The sequence below is a fragment of the Lycorma delicatula genome, chromosome 13 (assembly GCF_047948215.1).
Source record: "Lycorma delicatula isolate Av1 chromosome 13, ASM4794821v1, whole genome shotgun sequence".
In the NCBI taxonomy this organism is placed as follows: Eukaryota; Metazoa; Arthropoda; class Insecta; order Hemiptera; family Fulgoridae; genus Lycorma; species Lycorma delicatula.
In genome coordinates, this window is record NC_134467.1 from 53,088,068 (window position 1) to 53,115,621 (window position 27,554).

General features: G+C 30.3%; 1 protein-coding gene across 2 annotated transcripts in view; it reads left to right on the forward strand.

Moving 5' to 3' along the window:
• Positions 1 to 25,767, forward strand: part of Gart (trifunctional purine biosynthetic protein adenosine-3 Gart) — a 61,165-nt gene extending 35,398 nt beyond the window's left edge. For both annotated transcript variants that reach the window (XM_075381443.1, XM_075381444.1), the window contains exons 8-17: positions 4,451 to 4,574; positions 5,674 to 5,920; positions 9,754 to 9,988; positions 10,384 to 10,582; positions 13,212 to 13,463; positions 16,010 to 16,213; positions 17,043 to 17,189; positions 20,825 to 20,964; positions 22,335 to 22,706; positions 25,450 to 25,767. In XM_075381443.1, the coding sequence (XP_075237558.1) occupies positions 4,451 to 4,574; positions 5,674 to 5,920; positions 9,754 to 9,988; positions 10,384 to 10,582; positions 13,212 to 13,463; positions 16,010 to 16,213; positions 17,043 to 17,189; positions 20,825 to 20,964; positions 22,335 to 22,706; positions 25,450 to 25,635 (2,106 nt within the window). In that variant the 3' untranslated portion in view covers positions 25,636 to 25,767. The remainder of the gene's footprint in view (positions 1 to 4,450; positions 4,575 to 5,673; positions 5,921 to 9,753; positions 9,989 to 10,383; positions 10,583 to 13,211; positions 13,464 to 16,009; positions 16,214 to 17,042; positions 17,190 to 20,824; positions 20,965 to 22,334; positions 22,707 to 25,449) is intronic.
• The last annotated feature ends 1,787 nt before the right edge of the window (positions 25,768 to 27,554 follow it).

Sequence of the window (27,554 nt, forward strand, 5' to 3'; positions counted from 1 at the left end):
AAAATTGTTTAATGCGTCAGGCTCCACTGTAATACGATTTTACAATTTTACTAAGGCTCCATTTACAATTTTATATTACTTTTCCTTTCCTTTCCTTTAAACGGTTACTTAAATTTTTTGGAAGGTTTAAAAGAGTGAAAATTATTCTGTTCAAATTTTCACCTTTTAAAGTAGTAAATTTTTTAAATTTCAATTTATTTTGAATAACTAATTAAAAAAAAAATATTTATGTTACTATCACAAACTATATATTGTAAATACTAGAATTATCATAACTTTAGCAAATCAAATTGGCTTATTATGTGTAATCGGTTGGCGATAAGCACTTCCAGTTTTATAGAGCAGATGAATTCAAATTTCTAAAAAATATGTAATTAAGTGTAGTTATACAAAAATTCATTGTAAATAGAATGAATAAAGTTTTCAGTAGCAGTGACACAAACTTTTTAACGTTATCCATATTTTAATGCTATCATTCATCGCCTATCGACAGCTTCTGTACTTTTATTGTTTATTGTCTCTCTATTCCCTAAATTAATTTAGTTATATAGTTATGAGATTTAATCATCATCGATTAAAATAAGTCGTAATAGTCAAATTTAATTCTTAGTCATCTACTAGATAACAATTAGTTGTAATTAAATTCATGTCTTCAAAGATATTCAATAAAAGAGGAGCCAGTACCAAAGTTGAACCTGTTGTACAAGAGGAACTGACAAAAGACAATTTATCACAGAAACAGAAGGTAAGCTTTTCTATTTATGACTAATAAAATTAATAAGTTAATGATATAAATAAGTGAATACGTATTGAATAATGTGTTGAACAATGAACTTTTTTCAGTTAATTTTTTCTATGTTATTAATGCATTAAAAATGCCAGCAAAGGGTTGCATAACTTTCCTGGCTTTGCCCGTGGCAGATCTTTATTTTATAAATATTTTTTTAATTATTTATGAATTATTTATGCAATATTTAGAGTATGATTGCACAAAAAATCAAAATGTTCAATGAAAAAATGTTGGGTCCCATTGAGTCCTTTGACTGAATGATGTTTTTATCCTCAAAATTATTCTGTATTTATAATATGAGGTTCGTAAATAAAGTAATGAGACCGGTTCAGAAAAACTTTTTATTTACAATCCAATTATACATAGACTCTATCACATTCAAAATAGTTCTCTTGGAAACCCACATTACGCTTCAAACGGTTTTTCCACTCTTCATAGAAATGTTAGAACTCAGAAACCGAAATATCCTTCAGGTGGTCGGTTACATTTTTTAAATGTTTTCTACTGTTCCAAAATGGTGTCCTTTGAGGTATATTTTTTAAAGTTGGGACCAGCAAAAAGTCACAGGTCAAGTCAAATGAAGGTGGTTGAGGAATTACAGGAATGTTTTTCTTTGCCAAAAACTCATTAATTGAGAGTGCAGTGTGACAAGGTGCATTGTCATGATGCAGCATCCAGTTGTCTTTAATGGCTGGTCTCATTTGGGCAACTCTTTTCCGCAGTCTTTCAAAAATTTCTCAGTAAACATATTGATTTACAGTCTTTCCTCTAGGCAAAAACTCCTTATGGACAATGCCATTACTATCAAAGAAACAAATTAGCGTGGTTTTGATTTTTGATTTGCCTCATTTTTGCTTTTTTGGGATGTGGTGAGTTTGAAGTGTGCCATTTCTTGCTCTGGCGTTTTGTTTCTGGGTCGTACTCAAATATCCAAGATTCATCACCAGTAATAACTTTTTTTAGAAAATCAGGATCAGTTTCAATTCGCCCTAGAAGGTCGCAGCATACTTTCACCTTGTTGTTTTTCTGTTCAACAGTGAGGTTTTTTGGACCAATTTTGCACAAAATTATTATGTGCAATTTGTTTGTTAAAATTTGATGGACTGTAGTATGGTTCAAATTCAATTGTTTGCAATCATTCTGACAGTTAATCGCCGATTGTATGATATCAAGTCATCAACATTGACACTTTTTGACGTTAACAGTGTTCCAGAGCATGAATCGTCTGCAACTGATTCCCGACCATCTGAAAATGCGTTAAACCACCTGAAAACTGGGCTCGTGACAGAGCTTCATCTCCATATGCCCCTTTCAATTTTGAAAAAGTTTCAGCAGCATTCTCACCAAGTTTAACACAAAACTTGATTGCACAACATTGCTCATAATTAGTATCGCTAATTTTTGTAACACACACAACAAAAACTCATTTCATGAAAAGTTTGTTTACATCTCATGTGGCAACAATAGACTAAAAATATTAATACCTAATATAAATCTGCTGTTCATATAACCAATATATTTACTAGTAATTTTACAGTGTTGCCACTTTGGCTGCCAAAAAAAAACTAGTCTCACTTTATTTACAGACCTTGTATAACTGCTATTGGGTCCTGTTTGATCTTTGACAGGTTCTACACAGCACCCTTGTTTTTTGGGCTTAAAAGTTTATTTATTGAAGCAATTATTTAATTGTACTAGTTTATTTACTTAAAAAAAGTCATTGTTTTCCAGTCAGGTGGAAAATCAGTCTGAAGCTTAGAGATTTTTCCAACCCTTGAACACTTCTGGAACTTGATCTTTGCAATAGTGTTTAGCTCTTTCAGCTATTCGCTTTTAATCTCATCTATGCTTGCAAAACAACAGCTCTTTAAGGTTCTCTTTATTCTTGGGAATAGTAAAAAGTTACACGGGACCATGTCTGGTGAATATGGCAGCTGGTGTATCATTACAGTGTTGTTTTTGGCTAAAAATTGCCGAACAAGCAATGAGGAGTGAGCAGGTGCATTATCGTGGTGGAAAATTTCAAGAATTGTTTCGCCACAAATCCGGGTGTTTTTTTTGGATTGCTTCATGCTAACGGCATTGAACTTGTAGGTAATACTTCTTATTTATCGTTTGACCTTGTGGCAAGAATTCATGATGCACAGTCGATCGTGCTTGTAGAGCTTTTTTTGGTCTTGGTGATCCAGAATGGCTCCACTGGGACAATTGAGTCTTAGTTTTGACATATCCGTAAACAACTCTCTTTATGTTTCATACCTGTTTCGTCACCATATTTCATCACCTGTTATGACATGTTTCAGTAGTTCTGCATCATTGACTTCATTTAGCGACTCCTGAGCAACTTCCATTCGCCGCTGTTTTTGTTCAAAATTCAACAAATTTTGCTGTCACACATTTCATACCCAAAACATCCAAAAAAATTTCATGGTATGAGCCAGTTTATATCCCAACATCATCAGCGACTTCTCTGATTGTGATTCGGCAATCATTCATAATCAGTTCTTTCATTTTTTCCAAGTTTTCATCGGTTGTTGATGTGCTGGGGTGTCTGGGGCGCTCGTCAACTTCAATGTTTTCATGACCTTTTTGGAAACACCTTACCACCCGTAAACCCTTGCTTTATACTAATAGCATGCATTTTAAAAATTTGTATTACTTATAATTTCTATAAATTTACATATAATTTATAGATTGAAAATCAGCAGTGTGGCACCGATTACGATATAGTTGTTACTTTTTAACGGTTAAGTAAGTAAATCCAAAATTTTTTTTTCTCTAATTAAATAAATACAACAAAGTAAGAAAGATAGTAAGATAACATTTTTAACTTTTGCTTTGACAAAAGATGCTGAGTAAGTTTCATAAAATCTTTGGTATCAATTTTATTTATTCTTAGTCATCTTATTTTTTTTGAAAATTTCATCAAACAGTATCTGGTATCAATTTATGTTAATCATAAAGATAAGTGATATTTTCTGATATCAGTGTGATTTTAATTTTGTTATAAATATTGTAACGCATGTTTTTTTAATTAAAAAGTATAATTTTGTATGTGTTAACAGATACTGTACATATTCTGTGTTGAGTATAAAATTACTTATTTCTAGATTGATTATACTCTGTGGGTACTATCCTGAACGGAATGTCATGAACAAAATACCGCTTTATAATATTCATTCTAATTGTCACAGATATATCTGTGACAATGGTTCACATGTTAAATGTAATTATCTAGTTTCAACTAAATGTCATCATCATCAACTGTTGGTCTGTCTAGCGGCAGGTCCCTTACAGCACAGCTGCTGCTATCCATTTCTGTCCTAAGTCTTCCTCTTTGAGGCCTTGTAGTTTCCATTCTTTACCTTAACCATTAAATTAATCATCTTCTTCTATAGAGGAAGAGTCCACTTCCTCCAGCCGCATGTCCTAACCGATTTCCTTTTCTTTTTTGCACTTCCTGCATAAGTGTTCTTTTTTCTTTAATCCTGTTTATTACTTCTGCATTTCTCAATTTATCTGACTATCTTATTTTCTCCATCCTTCTCCTTAATTCATATTTCAAAAGCCTCAATATAGTCCTTCTCCTTCTTCCTCATTGTCTGTGTCTAAATTTTATTATAGGTAGTAATTACGGTTTTTAACATCTATTTTTTTTAGGCATGTTGCTGCGGTAAATTAGATGAAATTAATTTGGAGTGGAATATGAGTAAGTCAGCTGTCGGTGTTGTTATGGCGAGTAAAGGTTATCCAGAATCTTCCAGCAAAGGAGATGATATTAAAGGTAATTTTATTATTTTACTGCAGTCATTAGGGTTCGATTAATAAATGTTATTAGATCATTAGAAGTACGCATCTAAGGTCACAGGTGATCTGAAAGGCAGAATTAAGATCGATCGGCAACCGACTAGAAAATTTAATGTAATATGATTGAAAATTCTGTAAGCGACAGGAGATTTTTTTACTGCATATTTTATTTATATACTAGGGAAAATACAAGTGTAGGATTATTTGCGTTAGAGGAACAGAATATAACTTTTTCAGATGTTACTGCACGTCAGCAGCGCTGAAGTTCTTTATTTGTGTTTTCTAGTTAACCTTGCGATGCTAATATTTATTCATTTTTTGTTCAAGAAATTCAATGTAACCAACAAAATTGCATGCCCTTGCACGGTGTGTTGTGGTTTTTATATACTCCACATCGACAATAATCTCCATGTGAGTGTACTGTTGTCGAGGTTACTTTTCCATTTTTAAATATAGACAGTAATTGTATGTATATATTTTTACTGAAAAAATATTTTTGAGTTATTGCAATCGTTCATGTATTTTTTTTTTTTTTGCTGCTTTGTAGAAAATAATCACTAATTTCCAGTTTATTAAATTTTATTACTATACCTTAGAATTTTCTATAATTAGAAATACTAATATAGGAATCACAGGATTTTACTGTTATAGGAGAGGATTTTACTGTTCAATCGAAGTACAGTAGTTCCTTAATTTAACACAGGAGTTTTTTTTTTTGTTAACCTCCAGGTCTGCCGTTAGGCATTGCTTCAGAGGATGAGATGAATGATTTGTAGCATGTGTGAAAATGCCATGCCTGACCGGGATTCAACACAGGAGTTACTGTGTGCAAAAATAAATTTTCAAAAAATAACTCAGAGGCACAAATTACAATTAAAAGTTCAAATAAAAGTTTTTTGTAAATATTTATTATCAAATTAAGTGAGAAAATTCTTTTCAGAATGCGATAACATTAGATATAAGATAATTTAATAAATTTCTAAATATGTCATTTAAAGTTAAGAAAAGATATTTTTTAATGCGAAAAATGCGCTAAAATAATAATACTTTTAATTTTGAGTCGTATTTATTTACAGGTATTGAAGAAGTTGATGGGAAAGAAGGTGTAATAATATTCCACTGTGGTACTGCAGCGGTCGATAATCAGAATGGGAATTATGAACAACCGCACAAATATATAACAAATGGAGGAAGAGTGTTAGCGGTTGTAGCTGTATCAGATACATTAATCAATGCTGCTGCACGTGCCACTTATGCCTGTACTAAAATTAATTTTACCGGGGCACAATATAGAAGCGATATTGCTCATAAAGGAATCACCAGGTACTAATAGAATATTTAAATGTAAAAATTTTAATACTAGGTGTGGCAGAAGTACCTCTTACATTTAAAAACATCACTGTGCAGTACACAGTAGGGATATCAAGAAGGATGGAGTCTTGCTAGTTAACAGCAGCCTTGCCATTTAGTTACTACTATAGCTCGGACAGGAGAACAAGGCAAGTTTTGCATACGCTTCCGTCTCAGACGTGCCAGCGTTCTGGATAGGGAAACAATTTTGCAATAGGTTTCTAATCTTTGTGGAACTGGATCATCATTGAAAAGAAAACCATCCTGCAGACTTTGGACTGTTACATTGTCAGACAATTTACGGGTGGTAAAAGCATCTGTCAAGCAATCTCCAGCACGTTCCGGATGTAAACATACTATTGCACTCTTGGTCCCGTGAAAGAGATCAATGCTGAGCTGGATGAAGTTCATGGCACATCTGCTCCTGTATTTGCAACTGTTTACTGTTTACTGGGTAAATGAGTTTAAACGTGGCCGTAATCCACAAAACATGAACATCATTCGGGATGTCCAGTGGAAGTGACCACTTCTGAAATGATTAACAAAATTCACAATATGGTTTTAAGCACTCGATGAATCAAAGTGGGTGAAATTGTTGAGGCGACAGGCATATCACAAGGTGCAGTGTTTTCAATTTTGCACGAAAAATTGAAAAAAATTTCAGTAAGATGGATGGATGAATGGCTGTGTTTGCCCTCAGTGAAGAATAAACGCAATTGTGTGATCAACTCTGAGGCTGTTTTGTGCTTTTCTGTCGCAATCCTAATGAGTTTCTGCATAGATACATAACTGTAGACGAAACATGGATACACTACCACATTCCAGAGACAAAGGAACAGTCAAAACAATGGGTTTTTGAAGGTGAAGGCAGTGAAATTGGCCGGGAAGGTGATGGCCACGGTTTTTTAGGATGCACATGTTATCATCTACACTGATTATTGGAACGAGAACAAACAATAATTAGAGAGTATTGTGTGTCATTTGTTGCACCGGTTGAATGAAGAAATCAAGAAAAAAACATCCTCATTTGAAAAACGAAAAAGGTCCCCTTCCATTAAAACAATATACGGGTGCACACCTGCACAGTTTCGATGGCCAAAATTATGGAATTAAAGTTAAAATTATTACAACATCCACCGTATTCACTGGATTTGGCCTCCACTGATTTTTTTTATTTCCAAACTTGAAAAAATTGCTCAGCAGGCAACGGTTCACGTTCACGAGTAGCTCATCACCCAAAAAGATGCTTATTTTGAGGACCTTCTGAAATCCTACTCTTTGGACGGCTTAAAAAAGTTGGAGAATGCTTGGAAAAGTATATAGAGTTACAAGGGGATTATGTTGAAAATCAAAAAAATCTACACAAAAAATTTGTTTTTCTATTTTTTTCTTAGGAATTGTTGAATGACCCTCGTATGTAGGATTACACAATAGGTATGTTTCACATTTTTCTGTTCAGGAATGAGTGATTCGCGTTTAGGCCATCCTTTTCTGATGAAATGTTTTTTCTGTCCCTATTATCCCATTCGCACAAAAAGCAACAGTACTTTGTGTAACCAAGCTGCAGACTTCAACTTAGACGGACCTTCAAATCACCACAAATATTCCATTTATACAATGCATATTGAAGCTATTCCAATGTAGATTTAAAGTTTTTATATGTTTCTTTCATAGTAGCAGAGCGAGCCACAGGTACTGATGGGAATTTATTGCCATTATGCAGAAGCACAGCTTTTAAACTAACCAGAGGAATCAATGAAGCGCCATTCTGTTGGGTTACGTTCATTACAAAGTGTCTCCATAAATGAAGAAATGTCATAAAATACTAAGCCATTTTCTTCAGAAAAATAGTCTTTAAATTCAGAATGACAATAAGTACATATCTTTTTATTCTTTTGAAGAAGATTCCATCCTTTTAGCCAGGAAGCAAGCATTTCAGACTGTTATTTGGATAACTTTAAATCTTGTATGAGATCGTTAAGATTTTCTTGAGTCTGTAAATGAGGCTCAGATGAACTGCTTTGTTCAACATTTTTATCACCAGAATCTGTTTCTTTTTTCCTTACTCTTCCATCAGACTCTGAGCTCTCTTCATCTAATATCACATGTTCTGGAGACTTTGGTACGGGCAATTCTTCACGATGTGAAATCGGTCTCATTGCAGATTGCAAGTTAGGGTACACCGCTCGCTATATGCTTTGATTTTTGACGTGATTACGTCAAACATTAATCGATTATGTTAACAAACATTAAAGCGATTGCTTTAATGTTTGTTAATCAGAAATAACAGAAGAGTGATGTTCGGGTTTCTCCAAATCATAGGGATAGCAAATGACATATGGTTTTTCCATTTTTCCATGCATTGAGCAGCCTAAAATACAGTAAACAAGAGATATATGGGGCCCAAGCCCTTGTTTGGTCCTCCTACTGTACACTCAAAATAAAGTTCATAACACATTTTTACAATGGAGTAAGTTTTCACATTTGGGACTTGAGCGTTACTTCACCGCATACATAACAAAAATTGTTAGGATGATTTAAACAAACTCTAGTACTCTAGGTGTTTTGTAACTAATGACTAAATAAAAGAAAATATGTAATACCCATTAATTCAGTTGCATAAAGCACTCACAGTGACGTGTTTACTGGTTCACTACTACTTCACAATCGGCATCGTTCTGATGAAGGCATGCTACACTAGATCACATTTGTACATGTCTATACACATCTAAACCTGCACAGCAGTAGCATTGCTAGCCTTTGAGTTTGCTCATTTGGTATTCAAGAGCTTTTACTTGACAATGGACATAAAAATGTTTTAAAATATTTAAAAAAATTAAAATAACAAAAAATGGTGGGCCATCGCCCACTATTTTTTGTATTTGGGATTTCTCCATCGAGAAATTCCAAATACATATTTGAAAACAGAATAAAAAACTACATTATGCACACCCGGTACACATGAGACAAAAATCATGTTGACCAGTTGTTACCGCTTAAAAATAAAAATGCAGATTTAGTTCTTGGTCTTTGTCTCTACTTACCCTTCGTTCTTTTATTTATTTATTCAAAATTAACAGTTCAACATTTTGATATAAAATTTGGAAAGTTTTTACAAAAGGAATCGATAAGGAGTTTAAATTTGATATATATTTTACCAACAAGTAGGATGTGTTTACATATATCTTATTTTTTACTCCTAGTTTTTACTGACTTAGCTGTAGAGAAATAGTATTTGACTATAATCTTTATAAATGAATTATTTTTTTATTGTAGACTATGCTTATTTATTCAAAATTTTACAGTTTTGAAATACTGCACTCAAATATAACCCAAAATCCATCGGAATACTAGTGAAGAATATTTTACAGGTTTTCTAAGCGTGTTTAATTATTTACTTGGCAAGGAAGGGTTTTATATTAAAAATAATTGAGAATTAAAATAAAGTTATAAAATTTGGTACTTCTGTTATAAACGATCACACTGTTGAAATTATATTTTCTTATTTATTTTTATACTAATTTGGTACAGAAAGAAATCTTTAAAAAACAATTCCAATATTAAACGATCGCTACTGTATGTGTATTTTAATTTTTATGTTAGAAATATTTGATTAAAAAATATTTGATAAAATAAATTTTATTTGTGTAACATAACATTATCAACAAAGAAGCGTAATTTTAAAATGTTATTTTAATTGAGACCAGTACTACCATTTACTGCAACATACTAAACATTTTATGACTGAACCGATGTTTTTTTCAAAATAAATAATCAAAGGTAACTTTTTTGTTTTTTATTTACAGATCTGTGTTGCAGTCTGGCAGATTGACATACAAACACAGTGGAGTTGATATAAATGCCGGCGATAATTTTGTTAATGAAATAAAAAGTTTAGCAAAATCAACAAATAGATCTGGTGTTTGCGGTGGGCTTGGTGGATTTGGTGCAATATTTGATTTAAAAATGATTAAAAGTGAAGTTGAATACAACGATCCATTAATTGTATCGAGCACAGATGGTGTCGGAACTAAATTAATGGTATTGTGTTAGAGTAATAATAGGTATTGTATTATATATTAATAATAGTAATATTTAATAATTTTTTTACTATTTTTTCCTGCAGTAAGATACCCGTTATTAACAATAACTCAGTCGACTACTGTAGGGTCAAGTTAAGATATTCAACCCTGCAGAAATTTTGCTATTATCATAAAAAAGCAACAAAATTTTTAAGAACATAAAATAAATCCAAGAAATTTTCTGATTAATCTCTTTTATATTTCTGAGTTTTATTTAACGTACATTCTTTGTATAACAAGATATAAAAAAAACCGTTATAACATTTTAGGAGAATCTTCATTAATGTTTGTTTAGTTAAGAATTTTTTTAAATATTTTAATCGTTATTTGTCGGTTTGTTGTTTTATTTCACAGATAGCAGAAGTGTGCGGCAATCACACAACGATCGGTATCGATTTAGTAGCGATGTGTGTAAATGATATATTGGCACAAGGCGCAGAACCATTATTCTTCCTCGATTATTTTGCCACTAGCAAACTCGATATACATTTAGCTAAAAATGTTATCAGCGGTATTGCAGAAGGTTGCCGCCAAGCTGGGTGCGCTCTTGTCGGTAAGTTGACATTCTTTTTTTGATCTCAAAACTGATACGGCCTCAAATAATTCTTAAATTTTTTTTAGTAAATAAAGGATGACTTTTGAAGAGAAGTAAGGCGAGAAGGTGTTCTGTATATATTCGACCTCAAATAGAAAAATTCAAAACGAGTTAATTTTTTGAGAAAATATTAGAAAAAAATTATTGTATATTTTGTAATCGCCTTGTATCTTATAATTAAACATTTTCCTATTATTTATTTATATAAGAAATAAAAATCACATGTCAAATAGTTTGATCTGAGTTATAAGAAACTAAATTTAGTAAAAAGAACAACCGTGCCTGCTGGGTCGGTCTAGTAGTTAAACTCGTCATCACAAATCAGCTGATTTCAGTCCACAGTTCTAAGGTTCAAATTCTAGTAAAGGTAATTACTTTTATACAGATTTGAATATTAGATTGCGAGTACCGATGTTCTTTGGTGGTTGGGTTTCAATTAACCACACATCTCAGGAATGGTCGACCTGAGACCGTACAAGACTACAATTCATCCTCATTCATTTACATTCATACACGTCATCCTCATTCATTCTCTTAAATAATACCTTACGACGGTTCGGAAGACTAAACAGAAAAAGAAGAGATGGTTGCAAGCATTGAAAAAGAACAAGTTGAATTTTTATGAAGACAATTAGCATTATATGTTATCATTACAGTTCAGTGTGTTTTTTAAAATAAAATAACACATCTGATTATACTCCAGAACAGATTTACCAAAAAAGATACCCTAACAGAATTGACCGATATGACCTGTAATAAATTTTTAGATTGTCATATTATTTTTTTGGTTGATGTAGTTACTGGTAATCGATTAATTAGCATTTCTCTTGGAACACCTAATCGCATACATCCAAAGTTTGTTCCTAGAAACTCTTAATATTAGTCTATGATCATTTTGTTATTGAAGTGAATGTAAAACTTTTAATACATTAAAGTATAAAATAGGTTAGAAAGTGGATGTAGCCTTCATGTCTGTGATCGAGTCTGCATCCATCACCGTTGCATCAATTGAAATATAAGTTATATTCAAATTTTTAAAATTAAAACTAAACAGTAAATACAGTATAAAAAGTAGTTAAGAATTTAAAAACAATAACACAAAATAGGTTACAAAATTATAAACTTTTTTTTTCTAACATAAGTGGTATAATTAAGTTATGCAGAAAACGTTAAACAATAAGTTATATATAGAAACTGTCAACAATTTAATAATTCTAATCTTTAACATACATAATTAGAATTACTTTTACCTTGGTATTATGGATTATAAACTGGTTGATGGTTTCTACCACAAAGTCACTTTTCCTGCCACTGAAATCAGTAGCGGTAATTGGAAACGACAATAGGTTCACGATGAAGACGTGCGGTGCATTCCCCCAATTTCATGAGTTAGTTACTCAGTAATATCGCATCATGCCAAAGTTTTATTATTAATAAAGTTTGTTACAGAATTTGTAACAAACAAATTTGTAACTTGTTGATAAATTAAACAAAAGTTATTTTGTGACCGTCAAGAAAAATATATGAGACATGTCTTTCAGAAAGACAGTACATTTAAACAAAATAGTTATACAAGCGATGTGCACCGATCAGTATCAGGTACAGTGAGGTGTAGTAACGGGCAGATACACTTGTGCAGAAGATTAATGTACTTTGAAACATAGAGTGGCTTAGTTCATGATTATATGTGTGCTAATTTTTAGTGCTTTAAAAGATAATTTATTTTATTATAAATCAATATAAAAATGAATACGGTTTAAGGACAACAATAATTCCAAGTTCTATATAAACAGTAGAAAAGTTCAGTAATTCTTTTGTTAGCTTCTATTAATAACCTTGCAAAATTCTCTTGTTTTAATGTCATAAAGTTTCTAAATCGAAAAGTTTAAAATTAAAGTTCAAGGATTTAGTCTTAATAAAACAAAATATGAGGTCTATTCCAAAATTTATTTACAGTTGCTTGTTGAAAATGTTAAAACGGTCACTATAGGAAGGCGATTGTATTAAGATTCAGTAGGTGTAAAGGGAACTTTTTGAGCGGCCCAGATCTCACACCTAGTGGCTTTGCTCCAAAGAAATGTTTCTGTTTCAGTACTTCAAGGAGCGGGAGTTGAAAATGATGATGCTAAATCAACTTGAAAATGGTAAATTTTTATGCTCATGGCGAAAACTTAATTTTTGCTCAGACATAAGAAAACTTATATGAAGTAGAGATGAACAATATTGACCAGGCAAAAGTTTTTTTTAATTTTTTATACATATACTTTATATTGAAACAAGTAACAATGCATTAAATATTAAAAAATTGGGCCAGTATAGAAAGGAGAAATGCATTCGATCGGATGAGTACTTGATGACAAGCGAAACATTTCTTAAATTAATATGAAATTAATTTTTAGTGACTAATTTCTATTTGTATGATTATGTGTTTGTAGCCCCGGCCAGATATCAAACATTAAATCTCGTATACATCTGTGGAGTGCTGTATACTGTTTGAGAAAAATTGGCTTTTTTATGAATAGATTTGTGTACATTGTATTTATTAAGCGAATTATAATATGATTGTTTTTGTATTGTTTTAATTAAGGTGGTGAAACAGCTGAAATGCCTGGTTTATATTCTAACAATGATTACGATTTGGCTGGATTTGCTATCGGTATTGTCGAAAGAGATTCATTATTACCACATTTAAATGCAGTCAGTGATGGTGACATTGTTATCGGGCTTCCATCATCAGGTGTCCATAGTAATGGATTCAGTCTTGTAAGACAGATTATCAGTAAATCAGGTCTTAATTATGATAGTCCAGCACCTTTCAGCCGAAATGGATTTACTATTGGTATGTATATGCATCTATCAGTATATACACTTACCCTGGCTGGATCCCATAAAAGGGAATGCACCTTTGTCAAGATTTTATGATGACACATTATAACATTTTACAGTGAATTTCTTAATCATCTAAATAATCTGAACGGTATCTAGTTGTACTGTTCAGGTATGAAGCGCAAAGTTTGAAGCATAGAGAGACTGTCAGGTAGAAAATTAGAAAAAAGGATAAACTTTCATTTTTTATATTAATCACTTATATATTTATCGGGGCTCTACTAGTCGCATACCTTTCAACTAGTAAAAGCATATGTTAGACAAGTTATAGGATAATGTGTTTTGGACATAATGTACGTACTATGTTTGTTACACTACAGCCATAATGCTTATTGTACAGGATAAGCAATTAAAACTTAACCGCTACAGACTAAACACAGTTGCGATGTGAAACAATTTATGAATAAAATTTAAAATTGGAAACGTACATTACATTAAATTTTGTACTTATGTTAGCAAAAGTTTACATATTTACCATATTTTTAAAGAGATGTTCAAGGTGAGCGTCCTGCACTCCGATGCACTTGTGTGCTCAAGTGATAGTTCTGGTTTCTTATTGAATGTTTGTCTTTAGTTCATTTATAGTTGTGGGTATTTGATTCACAAACTCTATGTTCAAATAGCCATGAAGGGAAAAGTCACAATTAAACAAATCGGGAAAACAGAGGCCACTGCCCCATTGACAGTTTTTTTTTTCTGTAAGAGCCACATGAGCATGAACGTATACTAGTGAAATGATATTTAAGACATTGCCCCATCTTGTTGAAAGAAACTGTACTTTTTTTACTGTTATCTTAACCGAATGTAGAATTCTTTCATTTAAAAATTGTACGGTACTCATCTGTATTGACAGTAGTAAAAAAATATTGAACCCTGGTATACGATTACCAAAACCGCACACCATATAACAATTTTCTCAAGCGGTTGCTGATATATCCAGTGAGAATTTTTAATCATCCAATACTTGGTGTTGTACAAATTAACAAACCCAGTTTTAAATGAAACCGTACTTCATCTTACATCAAATACAACATCACGTCTATCTGTCCATCAATAATGTTTTTGAGAGCGCAGTCTGAATAATTAAGATGTTTCATCAGTCTGTTTGGTCTCTTGTTGTTGCAGAGTTGTCACATAGTACGTACAGTTTCAAATTTAAATCGTGAGAATCTTATGGCAAATGTGTATTTTACACTGCTTTGTAGAAACCATAGCCGATGTTCAAAGAATTTCTGCCGTGGTTTCAGGAGTCCTAACAAAAGGTCAGAAAATTTAATTTTACATTACATTTGAAACCGACTCTGTTGAGTCGGTTTCAAATGACCTGTAACAACGGGTCATTTTTTAACTGAATGCTACTCTGTGCTGAGATACAGGCATTTAGAAAATTTTCTGCAAATATCTGATGCAATTCTTGAAAGGATCCAGAATGTACATAGGCTCTGCTGCAAGCAAACCTCTTTATAAAAAAGGCATTTTAAAAAACACAACTATAAAGAACAAAAATAAACCGGATTGAAACATAAACAGTATATAAAGAACAACATAGGCAAGAGTAGTAACATATACAACCGATGGTGGCACCAGTATTAGCAGTTTTAAACACAACTTTGAGTGCAGTTTGAACAATTTAATTCAATTTTAAGTCGTTCAGCCAGGATAATCCTAAAAATATTTGTCATTGTTTTCTTTAAATGATGTTTATTATTTGAATAGAACAGTTTTCAAACCTTCTCTCTTAAGTAGGGATAAATTTAATATTAAACGAATAAAATTTTATTATATTCTATTCTCAAATATCCCATAATACTGTAATTTGGGTATTATTAAATGAATTTTATGATGCCATAGACGGAATCTCTTAGCAGTGGGTTGAATTGATGTGAGATGTTATACAATTTTAGTAGTTTAATAAATCGCTACAGAATTTTTTCCCCTTCAGAAACAAGTAGGTCGTAGAGTATTAATTTCCACCACATTTGTTTCATTCCACATCTTATTTATATGCTTTATGTGTTCTACACATTATCTCCCCCCAACAATTTTCATACTTCCTTCCATTCTTAATTACTTATAACTACCTCTAACTACTTTACGTTTCTTTTTTTTTACATTGTAAGGTAGTAAAAGTATGTAAATAAGATTTTAAGACCTTATTTACATACTTTTACTACCAGATCCTTCTAATTACACACAAAGAACATAAATATGAAGAAGAAAACTGGGCATAATGACAAAGGTTTTAGCGGAAGTATTTGGGCATAATAAGGTTCTCTGTTAAGAGGTTAATAGTGAAGAGATGAAACACAAGAAATTCAGTGGTGAATGAATGTGTAGTAGGGACACACGTCTCATTATAGCGAGTATATGAGCGGATAGAAAGTTGTTAAATGGTGTCAGTTCTAGCATAGGTAAGCCCAGATTCACCTCATAATAATATCTATATTAAATAGCCAGAGAGAGCGAGAGAGAAAAAGAGATATTAATTTTTTGTTTTAGGTGATGAGTTGTTAATACCGACTAAGATATATGTGAACCAAGTATTACCTACATTACAAAAAGGTTTAATAAATTGTTTGGCTCATATTACTGGTGGAGGTCTTCTTGAAAATATACCTAGAGTTTTACCTGATAATTTAAAAGTTTCATTGGATGCAAATACTTGGTATATTCCTCCTGTTTTTGCTTGGCTTTCCATGATCGGTGAGTGAAATTATTTATATTTTTATAATTTATTTATGCCATTTTTTGAGGGTAATGTGAGCTGACCACTAACTTGCTTACAATTAGCATAATGTACTGGCCAATTACACTGATAGAAAAATTGTATTTACAGATCTGTAATGTACACAAAAAAGCAATTCAATAAATGGTATCACACTTAGAAAAACATTAAAAAATGTTATTTTTGTCTATCAGTGTTATTGTACATCAGGGTAGGGTATTACAGTTTCTGTTATCTGATGATAATGGTTAATCTGACTGTCTTTTGATAAGGGGTTTTTAAGAGAATTATTTTTATTATTTTAATATAATTATTTCCAAAAATAAGAGTTATAAGCAACTTAAATTTTTCTGTAAATAACTTTGTAATGAAGAATTATCTGCATACTTCTGTTAAATGGTGTTTCTGTATGGTACGGTATTGATTACATTACTTCGACTTATCATGGAAAATTACAAACTTATCAGTTTTTTATGATAAAACTAATCCAATGTTACTCTAAAATTTTATGATCTTTATTTAGAAATTATAAAATATGTAAATGTGAGTATAGAACTTCATAAAAAAAAAACAGATCTTCATTAGTTGACTTTCTGAATATATCAAATCATATAGAAAATAATTAAAAAGGTATGCCGATAAGCAAACATGAAAAAAAAAATTTTTTATAAATATTAGTTTTATTTAATGAACTTGTTGAATTTAAGTACAAAATAAGATTAGTACATGTAAATTTACTTATTTTTAATAAAATTAAATAAATTGTGAATGCAAAATAGGATGGATATAAAGCAATTATTTTTTCAGGTGGTGTTCCGGAATTAGAAATGGTGCGTACATTTAATTGCGGTATCGGATTAGTATTGATTACTAGTCGTAATAATAAACAAAAAGTATTGGATATGATACCAGAAGCTTCTGTTATCGGTACTGTTAACATAAGATTAACAAAAGGTGTGTTTACTATTGTTTCTACTTAGCGTTATCTTATTCATTTTTGCCTTTGCCCGATTCATTCGGAGTCACATCTTTTTTAATTCAAGGATCAGGCCTTTTATCGTAGAATTTTACTGAAACAAATTAGATTTATTGGAATTTAAAGCTAAATCTGTAAATCTATCGACACAAGTAAAATATTTCTTAAGAAGCACATTCTTGTTTAAGAGTACACAGTTGCTGAATTCACAATAATTAAAGTGAATTTTTATTAAATATTGTGAAACATACGGTTACAGTAGTGGATAATGTAATGTGTACATGTGAAATTTATGAGTGCGTGTATTGTCTTTTCACTTTCATTGTGATCAGTAACCATGTTTACCAAGTAGGTTAAATTAAAACAATGAAACTTACTTAGATATATTAAGAAAATGAACTTACCTAATTTAAATGAACTTACAGAGTAATTTCTGTTAATCTACGAAATAATGAATTTCACACTAACAGTAATATACGTACAACTTCCAGCAGGAGGGAGCAACCTCTTGTTTGATATAATGACATATCACATAATTCTGGGCAAAACCAAAGGTTTTTTTTAAGAAAGCCTAATCCTGTTCTCCAGGGGCTGTTTAATATTTGGAGAAAAGCGATTTATTGCATTTAGATTTGAATCATCAGATTTATTTATTAGAAAGTCAATTTTCTCACACCGTGTATAGATATCCTGTTCTCCTGAAAAGAAACCGTAAAGCAGTCCTTCTGGTTTTTCTTGTTTTGGCTAGGTGACTGCTGGATCTTTGCTAAAAACACTGTAAGTATGTTGAGGTCCTGCATCTTTGATATTCATGGTATCAGATGGAGGTCATCTGATTTTTCTGAACAAAAATCTAAGCTTGGGCTGAAGTGTCGATTAAAATTATACTTTGCAATGCAAGTACACAACAGCATGTAATCTAAGCATAAATATATTATAATTGATATAAGAATTTTTATTGTCTGATCATGAAAGTAACTATCCATACACTAAGTAATTTTAGATTGGTTTAAATAACTAATTTGATTGATACAGTTCCTTTTTATGTACGATTGTATTATTATTGTTGTGCATAACTAAAAGGTTAGGTTCATATTATCAGTAGATCGATTGAAAAGAACAAATTAAACTTTTCTGTGTAATTAATGTTTATTATTATGATTAATATACACACAAAAATAAGTTTTGCCTTATTCACATAAAAAACTTTTATCTACCAAGTGTAAAATTAAACTAGCCTGAAGATTTTAGCAGTACAGGAGTTGATAAAATTGCAGCACTTATATAGAGCATAGAAAGGTAGTATAATGTGTTTTCTCAGATTCAATTGTTCTCTTCATCAGAACAGTGATAAAAAAGCAGTACTATTCTTTTTGTGGCATCATCTCTAGTTAGAACATCCAAATATTTTTATTTTATTTTCATTATTTGCAGGTAGGAAATAATTTGTTTTATTTTAATAATTAAATGAAGGGTTGAATTTTCCAAGGAGTCCCTGACTTTTTTTTAATATGTATATGTTCATGAAAAATGATGTAGATCGTAAATGAAGTTCATAACTCAAAATTTATTTATTTGTTAAATGCACTTCAGGTAACTAAACAGTCCTGAGCCGGCTACAAGGCTCAAAGTTTCTATATCAGTTTTTTCTGGCTCTCAAAAAGTGTAAAATTTTAAAACAGAAAAGATTAAATACCACAAGATATCAATTCTGAATTATACTGAGTTAGGAAATCCCTTGGAAATGTGACATCTTGTTTTTTTTTTTGAGAAGGTAAAATAAATTTTTAAAACAGTTGTAATTGTTTAATATTTGAATTTTTGTTACTTGAGGGAGGTTAGACAGGTATTAGCTCTTTAGAGAGCACCAGCCTCCATGAGTGGTAGCGTCTTTGCTTTTCATCCAGAGGTCTCAGGTTTGAATCCCGGTCAGGTATGGCATTTTCACACACGCTACAAATCATTCATCTCATTCTCTGAAGCAATAACTAACAGTGGCCCGGAGGTTAAAGAAAAAAAAACAGTTCTTATGTGTGATTTTTATTATTTTGATAAGGAACTGTTTTATCATTTTGAAAAAGTAAAATTCAGTTATTGTAACACTTCAGTTTTTATTGATTAGGGGTCCACGGGATTAGAGGTCTGATGGGGAATAAGAGGCCAAATTTTTCCTGTTACAAGGTATTTTTATTTTTTATAAGCGTTTAAGATCATTTCAATGTGAAGTATAGAATATTTCTGGTCCTATAAAATCAGATTCCACAGTTTGGCTAATGCAATCAGACTTCATTTTTACTATCCATCATTGCATAGTGTGTATAGGGGGCTACATAATTATTTTGATGAAGAAGGAATTAGCATTAAATGTACATATTTAATGGTTTTTGATACGTTTGTTTAACAGTGTTTATTTATGATCATTTATTTTTGTAATAAGTGTGGTAGAAAAAATAAAAATTTGAATGTTATTTCTAGTAATTTTCTTCATAATACATAAATATCTGAATTCCAATGACAATATCATTTAATGCAAGTAAAACTGAATATCCAATTTTTAACAAATACAATGTTTATAAAAATTTTTGCACTGAAAATAAAATATTATAATTTTTTTTATGTAGAAAGTGTCAAATAATGTAAAATTACGAAGCACTATTTACAAATTAACACAGATCAAATATTACAAAGAGATTTTTATCAAATATTATCACATCTTAGTTAATAATATAGCTGAAGAGTGGTGGGGTGCATCTTGTAGTAGTAAAAGATCCAGCAGCTGATTTCTGCAGAAATCAGCTTCCGGATCTTAGACTATAGTATTAGAAAAAAAGGTCATAAAAATTTTCACATACAAATGTTACAGTGAGAATTATTTAAAAACTATAGAATAATCTTAACAATATCTTAACTATAGAATAATCTTAAATGTTTGTAAATTAAAAATTTTAACCAAAAAATTAACATTAACACCAGACTTAAATCGTAACAGTCAATAGATTTCTGTAGGAAAAAAACCAAATTATCTTTTAATAGTGTTCTAATTTGGTTGGGGGGGGATTATATTTTTAATGAAATTATATTTTTGGCTTAAATAATTAAAAATAGATTTGGCTGGAAACTTCTATTTCTCAGTTTATAAAATAATGAATCTATTTTTTATGACTTAATGTTACATATATTACATCAAAAAAGTGGTGTTGCGGAAAATTGATGAAGAAAGAAACATTTGGAAAAATATAGTTAAAAGAAGAGACTATGACTAGAGACATGTGACTTAGAAGAGACTAGAGATATGTGACTTATAAGACATTTAAGGCAATATACAATATCTGTATATTTATTTGTAATAAATCAAACTGGTAATAAAAAAAATTATTAGGCGATGGGGATATTTTATTACTGCTTAAAAATTTTATCTATTTGAGAACATGCAAAATCCTAAAGGAACAACCCCTCTGCCCATCCCTGCTGGAATCGTTGACTTGCGGAAGTATGTGACTGACCTATAAACAGATTATTTTATTCAGATGGTGAGTTCTGCCGCTCCTTTTTTTCATTTTCATGGTACGAAATAACTGTTAATATATATTAATAACAAATTATATTTTTTCAGAGGAGCCTAAAGTTAGAATCCTAAACTTTGCTGATGCACTTTCTCCATTGATGCAACAGTTTGTTAAACCATTGGTATCAAGATTAACTCTGTGTAAACGTGTAGCAGTTCTAATATCGGGCAGCGGTACTAACTTACAGGTATCATTAACATGCTTAATTTCTTTGACGTTTTCTTCCTATTTTTAAATATGACCGATTTTCTAAACCGTTCATAGCATATAGTCTACTGTTAGCAGCACTGACTGCTTATGTAGTAGTACTTATTTCTTTACTGTATAACATTCTTGATAAAATATGGTTTGTTTTAATTCATGACTATCAGTACTGAATATAGTAAATTTTTTTCATGTTGAACTGTATAAACAAATATTTATGTATTAATAAATATGTGATAGCTGTTTTTTTAATATCTCATTAAGCAAATGTACAACTTTTTTAAAAATTTATTTCACCCGATCAAATACTACACACAAATCAGAATTTTTGTCTTTATGTTTGTCGATTAAAGCTAAAGAATCAGTGGGTTGATCTTAATTGTTCTGTTGTCATTTATTTAGAGAGGATAGTATTTTTTAAGGAATGTTTTAAATATAAATTTTTCTAAATAACTTCTACTGGTAGAATTTTACGTTTACAGGTGAACTATTTAAATTTTACAATATGTATTTTTTAATAACAAATTTTATGTTAAAATATTTTTTAGGTTATTTTCACTTTCTTTGAGAAAGATTTAAACCTAAACTTATTGCAAAACCTCTGTTATCAGTTAAAGAGTTCCTTAAATAAAGATAAGTCATACTTTACAGTATGTATGATATTTTTTAGTCTGAATTTTCTTTTTCATTTATTAAAATTGGGTCCTGTTCTGGTTAAATATGTCTAATTCTTTTGTGGCAGATTTATTTCACTTTTATAGGAACCATATTTTTGTAATATAGAATTTATTTATAATTTAGATATGAAAATTGTATGATTTGTCCATTGATTGTGAAGAATATGATTTTTCCATTAGACATGAATACAAAGGTAAGTGTAATATAATGAGTAAGCTGTCATCAGAAAGAATGAGATGAGAATTAGTTCTTGCACAATTATATTCTCATGTCAATACAACAAGCTTTTGAAGCCTAACCCTTATTCGTTAATTGTGATGAATGACCTAATGATTATTTTTTTTTTAAGAAAGTCAATATTTATATATTATAATCATTTTAATTGGAATAATTTTCTGATCTTTGTTATTTATCTACTGTACATAACGTTATGCATAAAAAGTTATGAAAATTGCTCGTTACTTATCAGCAGTGCAAGTTTTTTATTGTGAACAGACAATTTATAGAGTATAATTTCTCAATTGTTCCAAGTTTTTATTCCAGGTTTCTGCACAGATTCATAAGGATCTTACTCATGAGGTAAAAGCTTAAACCTAATATACAAGTAATAATCTTTATTTAACACATCTCATTTCATGCGCATCAAAAATTAATTTGTAAATTTTTTTGTTTCAGGCATTGATCGATGGTACATTTGACTGCCCTTTTGTTCAAATTGTTTTAGTTATATCGAATAAACAGGATGCTTTTGGTATAAAAAGAGCAGAAAATGCTAATATTAATTGCACTGTTGTCAAGCACAACACGTATGAAACCAGACGACAATTTGAAGAAGTTATCGATAATTTACTAAACAAAAACTGTGTCGATATAGTTTGTCTTGCTGGATTTATGCGTGTATTAACCGGTTGGTTTGTCCACCGTTGGCGTGGCAGATTATTAAACTTGCATCCGTCATTATTACCATCATTTAAAGGTGCACATGCGATAAGAGATGCGATCGCTGCACAAGTAAGAATCTCCGGATGTACTGTCCATTTTGTAGAGGTATTCCTTTTTGTTGTTTATTCTTCTTTAATCGCTTTCTTTTAATGTTCTAACACTTTAAAGACTGTTAATAATCTGACACTTATAATTCATTTAAGCATTTTATATTTACGTGTAATAATGTATTATCCCACCATCTTCCGTTAAGTTTAGTTACAAATATTATGTCACTTAAAGGTCCATGTTCACAATCAAACCTGCCTCTTACCTGTATGATTTTGTATTACCAATGTTAATAGTGGCAGTTATATAATCGCATTATATTTTAATGCATATTATTATTTTATCAACTGATATAGCAAGAAATAGTGAAAATATTGTTATCAACCAAAAAAAAAACCTTCCAGATTTTTTATCTTCCTCAGCTTCATGAGCTGAAAAATGAACCACTCCCCATATCCAAAAATAGTAAATTTTAGTTACAAAATTAGATTCACATCTGAACGTGTAGTGTAATTGGTTTTACATTTTTATAATTTATATTTTGTGCTTTTAAAATTTGGGCTTAATCAACATTTTATTCGTGGATGTTTTTCACTTTTGATTATTGACATACCGACTGAAAATTGTTATACTATTTTGCTCTACATCAACTGATATCAGAGCAGAAACCTTTAAAATCCTTGTTGATGAACAAGAAATAAATTAATTAGTTCACAAAAATCTATCTTTTTAAAAAGTTGTTTTTAAGTCTTAAAAACTGAACTTTTAATAACCAAAATAATGTCCACAGTGTTAATAAAGTTTAATTTTCAATTAAGAAGCGATTCAGTCACTAAAATGTGTTAAGTGTTGCAATCAGATATAGTATTATGTCTGACAATTTTATCCATAAAACTGATGTTTTTTCTAAATTTCACAAACAGTATACTCATCTGTCTTAGTATCTAATCTTTAACGACACTTAAAGTATCTTAATACAAGAGAAACATTTTCCATAACAATTACAGTTCAGAATAATTAGTAAATTAATAAATGTATGTTTAAATTATGTTCCATAATTAATTACTTATAGAACGATTAACCAACATTATTAGGCAGTGTCTCGCAGGCTATTTTTTTTCTTTATTGATTGTTAAATTTATCATAGTTCCTTAATATATCGCAAGTTACTCAAATAACGTAGTTGTAATTACTCTGAATATAAACTGAAGATATTTAATCTTCTGATCAAATACCCTGAATCTTTTTACTGTAAGCATAAACAGAAATATACTAGTATCATTCACAGCAGTTCTATACACGTGATTACATTAGAACCACAATGCAATAGTTTTATCCTTATTTAAAGTTAAGTTACAATCCATCTGGTTAATAAATTTTTGAACTGCTAACAGAATTTTCTAGTTCTTTAAATAATTATCATCTGATATAAATAAATACTGTTATTATCTGCGACAAGGGTAACAATTAATAGTCCCATTTCCATGGATCATTAATACAGAAGAATGGCAAGAAACCAGACACTTCCCCCTGTGGGACTGCTATTTTACTTCTATTTTACTTTGTGCATTCTTAACAAAAGAAAAAAAAAGTTTTTTTACACTCTGTAATGTAAGACTAAATTAAACCTCTTCTCCGATCACTAAGGTTTGTCATCATAAGAGATGTGTAACTAAATCAAAACGCTTTACTATGCAAAAAACAGTGCTGAAGTTTCTACATTTAGTACCGCTTACCTTTCTTTTACCACTTGACGCGTTTTGGAACCGCTCCATTGTCAAAACCTATTATACTCAGGTACAATAAGTTTTGACAATGGAGCGGTTCTGACACACATCAATAAGTGATAAAAGAATGAAGCTAAGAAAAGTAAATGGTACTAAATACAGAAACTTCAGTGAACTTAGCAGATAATAATAATTATTATCTTAACAATTTCAACAGTGCTGAAGGTTTGTCAATATATTATATACTAAGCATTCCATAATTTATTTTTCACCATTCTTTTCAAATACTAGAAAATATGAATGTAATGATATTGGCTGAAAAAAATGTTTAAATTAAGTGCAGAATCTTTTTTTAGGGTGGAAATAAAACAGAAATCTTAATTTCCCATTAAAATTGGATTAGTATTTAAAATTAGTGGTAAAAAATTCCTTTACCGAAACCACTACAAAATGAAAAAGAAAATGATTTACACATATAATATAAAAAATTAATAATTATGTGTAAATAGTTTTTTTTTTTTTTTCATTAATACAATCTATTCTTTTTTCATAAAAATGTAAGACTTATTTTAAAATGTTGCATATCAAGATTTGGTTTGCAATTGACAGTTTGTTTACAATTAACCCGATGTTTTTTTGGTTTAGCATGTCGTTATCAAATGAAATTTACATGCATTAAAATGTAATATTTAGCAAAATCAACAAATTTGTATTTATCAATTATTCTTTCTAAAATTAAAACATTTATAAATACATCGTAATTATCTCATGAAGAACGATTCAAAATACACATAAGTTCTATAGTATATCTTTCAAACAGAAAGTTGCATAATATTCAAGTTTAATTTTATTCGCAAAAATATCTCCATTTCCAATCACATTATGCATCCATTAATTTCCTGTGTGCTGAATTATGATGTAACATTTTTTCATCTTTAAACAATACTTTTGTTTATCATATGCTTTTACTTCTCATTCGTATTTTCAACTGATAATTTACCAAGCGTAATTGTTATAACACATGTTACTGTTCGATAATTGTTAAGTTAAAAAAATATTTTTCACGTTTACAGGAAGACATTGATGCCGGTTGTATAATTGGTCAGGAAGCGGTTCTAGTAAAGCCTGATGATACTGAGCAAACGCTGCTAGAAAGAATACATAAAGCTGAACACAACTTATATCCAAAATCATTAATACTTGTTGCTTGTGGAAAAGTCAAACTCGATTTAAGTAATAATAAACTAATTTGGTCGTGAAACACACACACTCACATGTATGCCATCATTTGTATTTTTAATTATTAAAAGGTCAATTGTTTGTAAGTTTTTATATTATTTTTTATAACGTGCTTTGTTATATCAATATTTTTAATATATATTTATATTTTTTTCTTGTGTTTTACTTCACCAATAATTTTCCCCTTTACTGCTATTATAATTTTTTTTCATATTTAAGGATAGTCTAAATCATTTTGTTTCAAGGAGTTTAAAGCCGCATAAAAAATAAACAGTCAAAAATTAGAAAAAAAATTATACAGTGTTCCAGGATGTATTAGCCGAACTTGAACCGATTCTTTGCGTACAGTAATGCATGGTGATAATTTTTATTAATTTACTATTATTATTTATTATTAATAATTTTTATTACATTTAGTGGAGAAAATAAAAGCAGGCAAAAAATTATCAGCTTGCATTACAGTGTCCTAGCGTACTGCCAGATTAATTGTCTGCAGTTAACTGCATTGTTTTACAAATGAGGTGTCACTTTGTTCAAAATAAAATGCTTAATAAATTTTATAAAAGTAAAAATTTGATTAAACAAATAATTTCAAAGATATTTAAGATTAAAAAATTGAGATGGCTGCCCATTTTGAAATTTTTGATGGTGATGTTTTCAAAATATTTTATTTTGTAGATCAAGACACTAATCTTAGATTTGCCAAATTTAATTAAGTAGGTTTCTGAAAAATAACTTTTTTGTTGAAAATCACAAAATTGTCTCCAGAAGGAAATCAAAGCAAAATAGGATGCATGCTGATATGAACTTTTTTGCTCATTTTGGAGTCCTGAACAGCTAATATGTCTTTGATCACTATATAGCTAATTAAAATAAAATTTAGAAAATGAAGGATACAAAAGTGATATTTTAAACATTAAAAATTATAAAAGAAAAAAATGACAACATCCATAAGAAAATTACAGGTACCTTTCTTAAAGCAATTCTTGGATCATGACAATCAGCCAGCAGCTTACTTCTCAACCTATATTCTGTTAAATGACTTTCTAAAAATTAATAGTTTGTTGCAGCAGCTTGTTTAGAGTATAACAATTAACTTTAGTTTTGAATGAACCATAGAGATAACATTTATTTTTTTGGTCGATTAATTCACAACATAAGCTTCAAGCTTGTGCATGGAAACGTGAAATGGAAATTTGTATCGTGAAAAATGCCATGCCCGACTGAATTTGAACCGGGGACCTCCAGATTAAAGGGTAAGATGCCACCACTCTGCCATGGAGATTGGGCGTTTAAAACTTTAAAAGAATATTTTAAATGAAAGAGGATCCATCTTTTTTGAGTAGTTAATACAAAATTATGGCTATAAAATGCTTTCTCTTTTCTTTCAATTTAAATAATTTAAGTCATTTAAAGTGAGGAATAATGTAGAAATCTCTCCTAGCATCAAAAACAAATCTCAAAGTGTAATTCAATATTCATCATATCTTCAGAAACATCTGTTACAAACTACAAAACAGTTGTATAAATGAAATATTAGCGCCCTAATTGAGAAAAATTGATGCATACCAATAATACAAGATTACAAATAAAAGTGTGAGTTCATTTTTTTTTTAGAGAAGATTTTTGTACTTCTATTAAAATGCAAACTCATTTCAAAGTGAGAGAACTTAGTTGCAACAAATTAAAAAGTCGATATGAATAGCACTTAAAGTACCAAAATCAAAAATTTTAGAAAATTGTTAATGCCTTTATATTAAAAAGGATATTTTAAAAAAATATCTATTGTTATACTCGTCTACTTTTTAAAATATTATATTGTTATTTATAGGTATTTATTCAACAGAAATTAAATACCTATAACTTATATGAAATTTTCATTTTAATCAGGAAACTTCAGGCACTTTTTTCCAGAGGTTTATATCCACCGTTAAACACA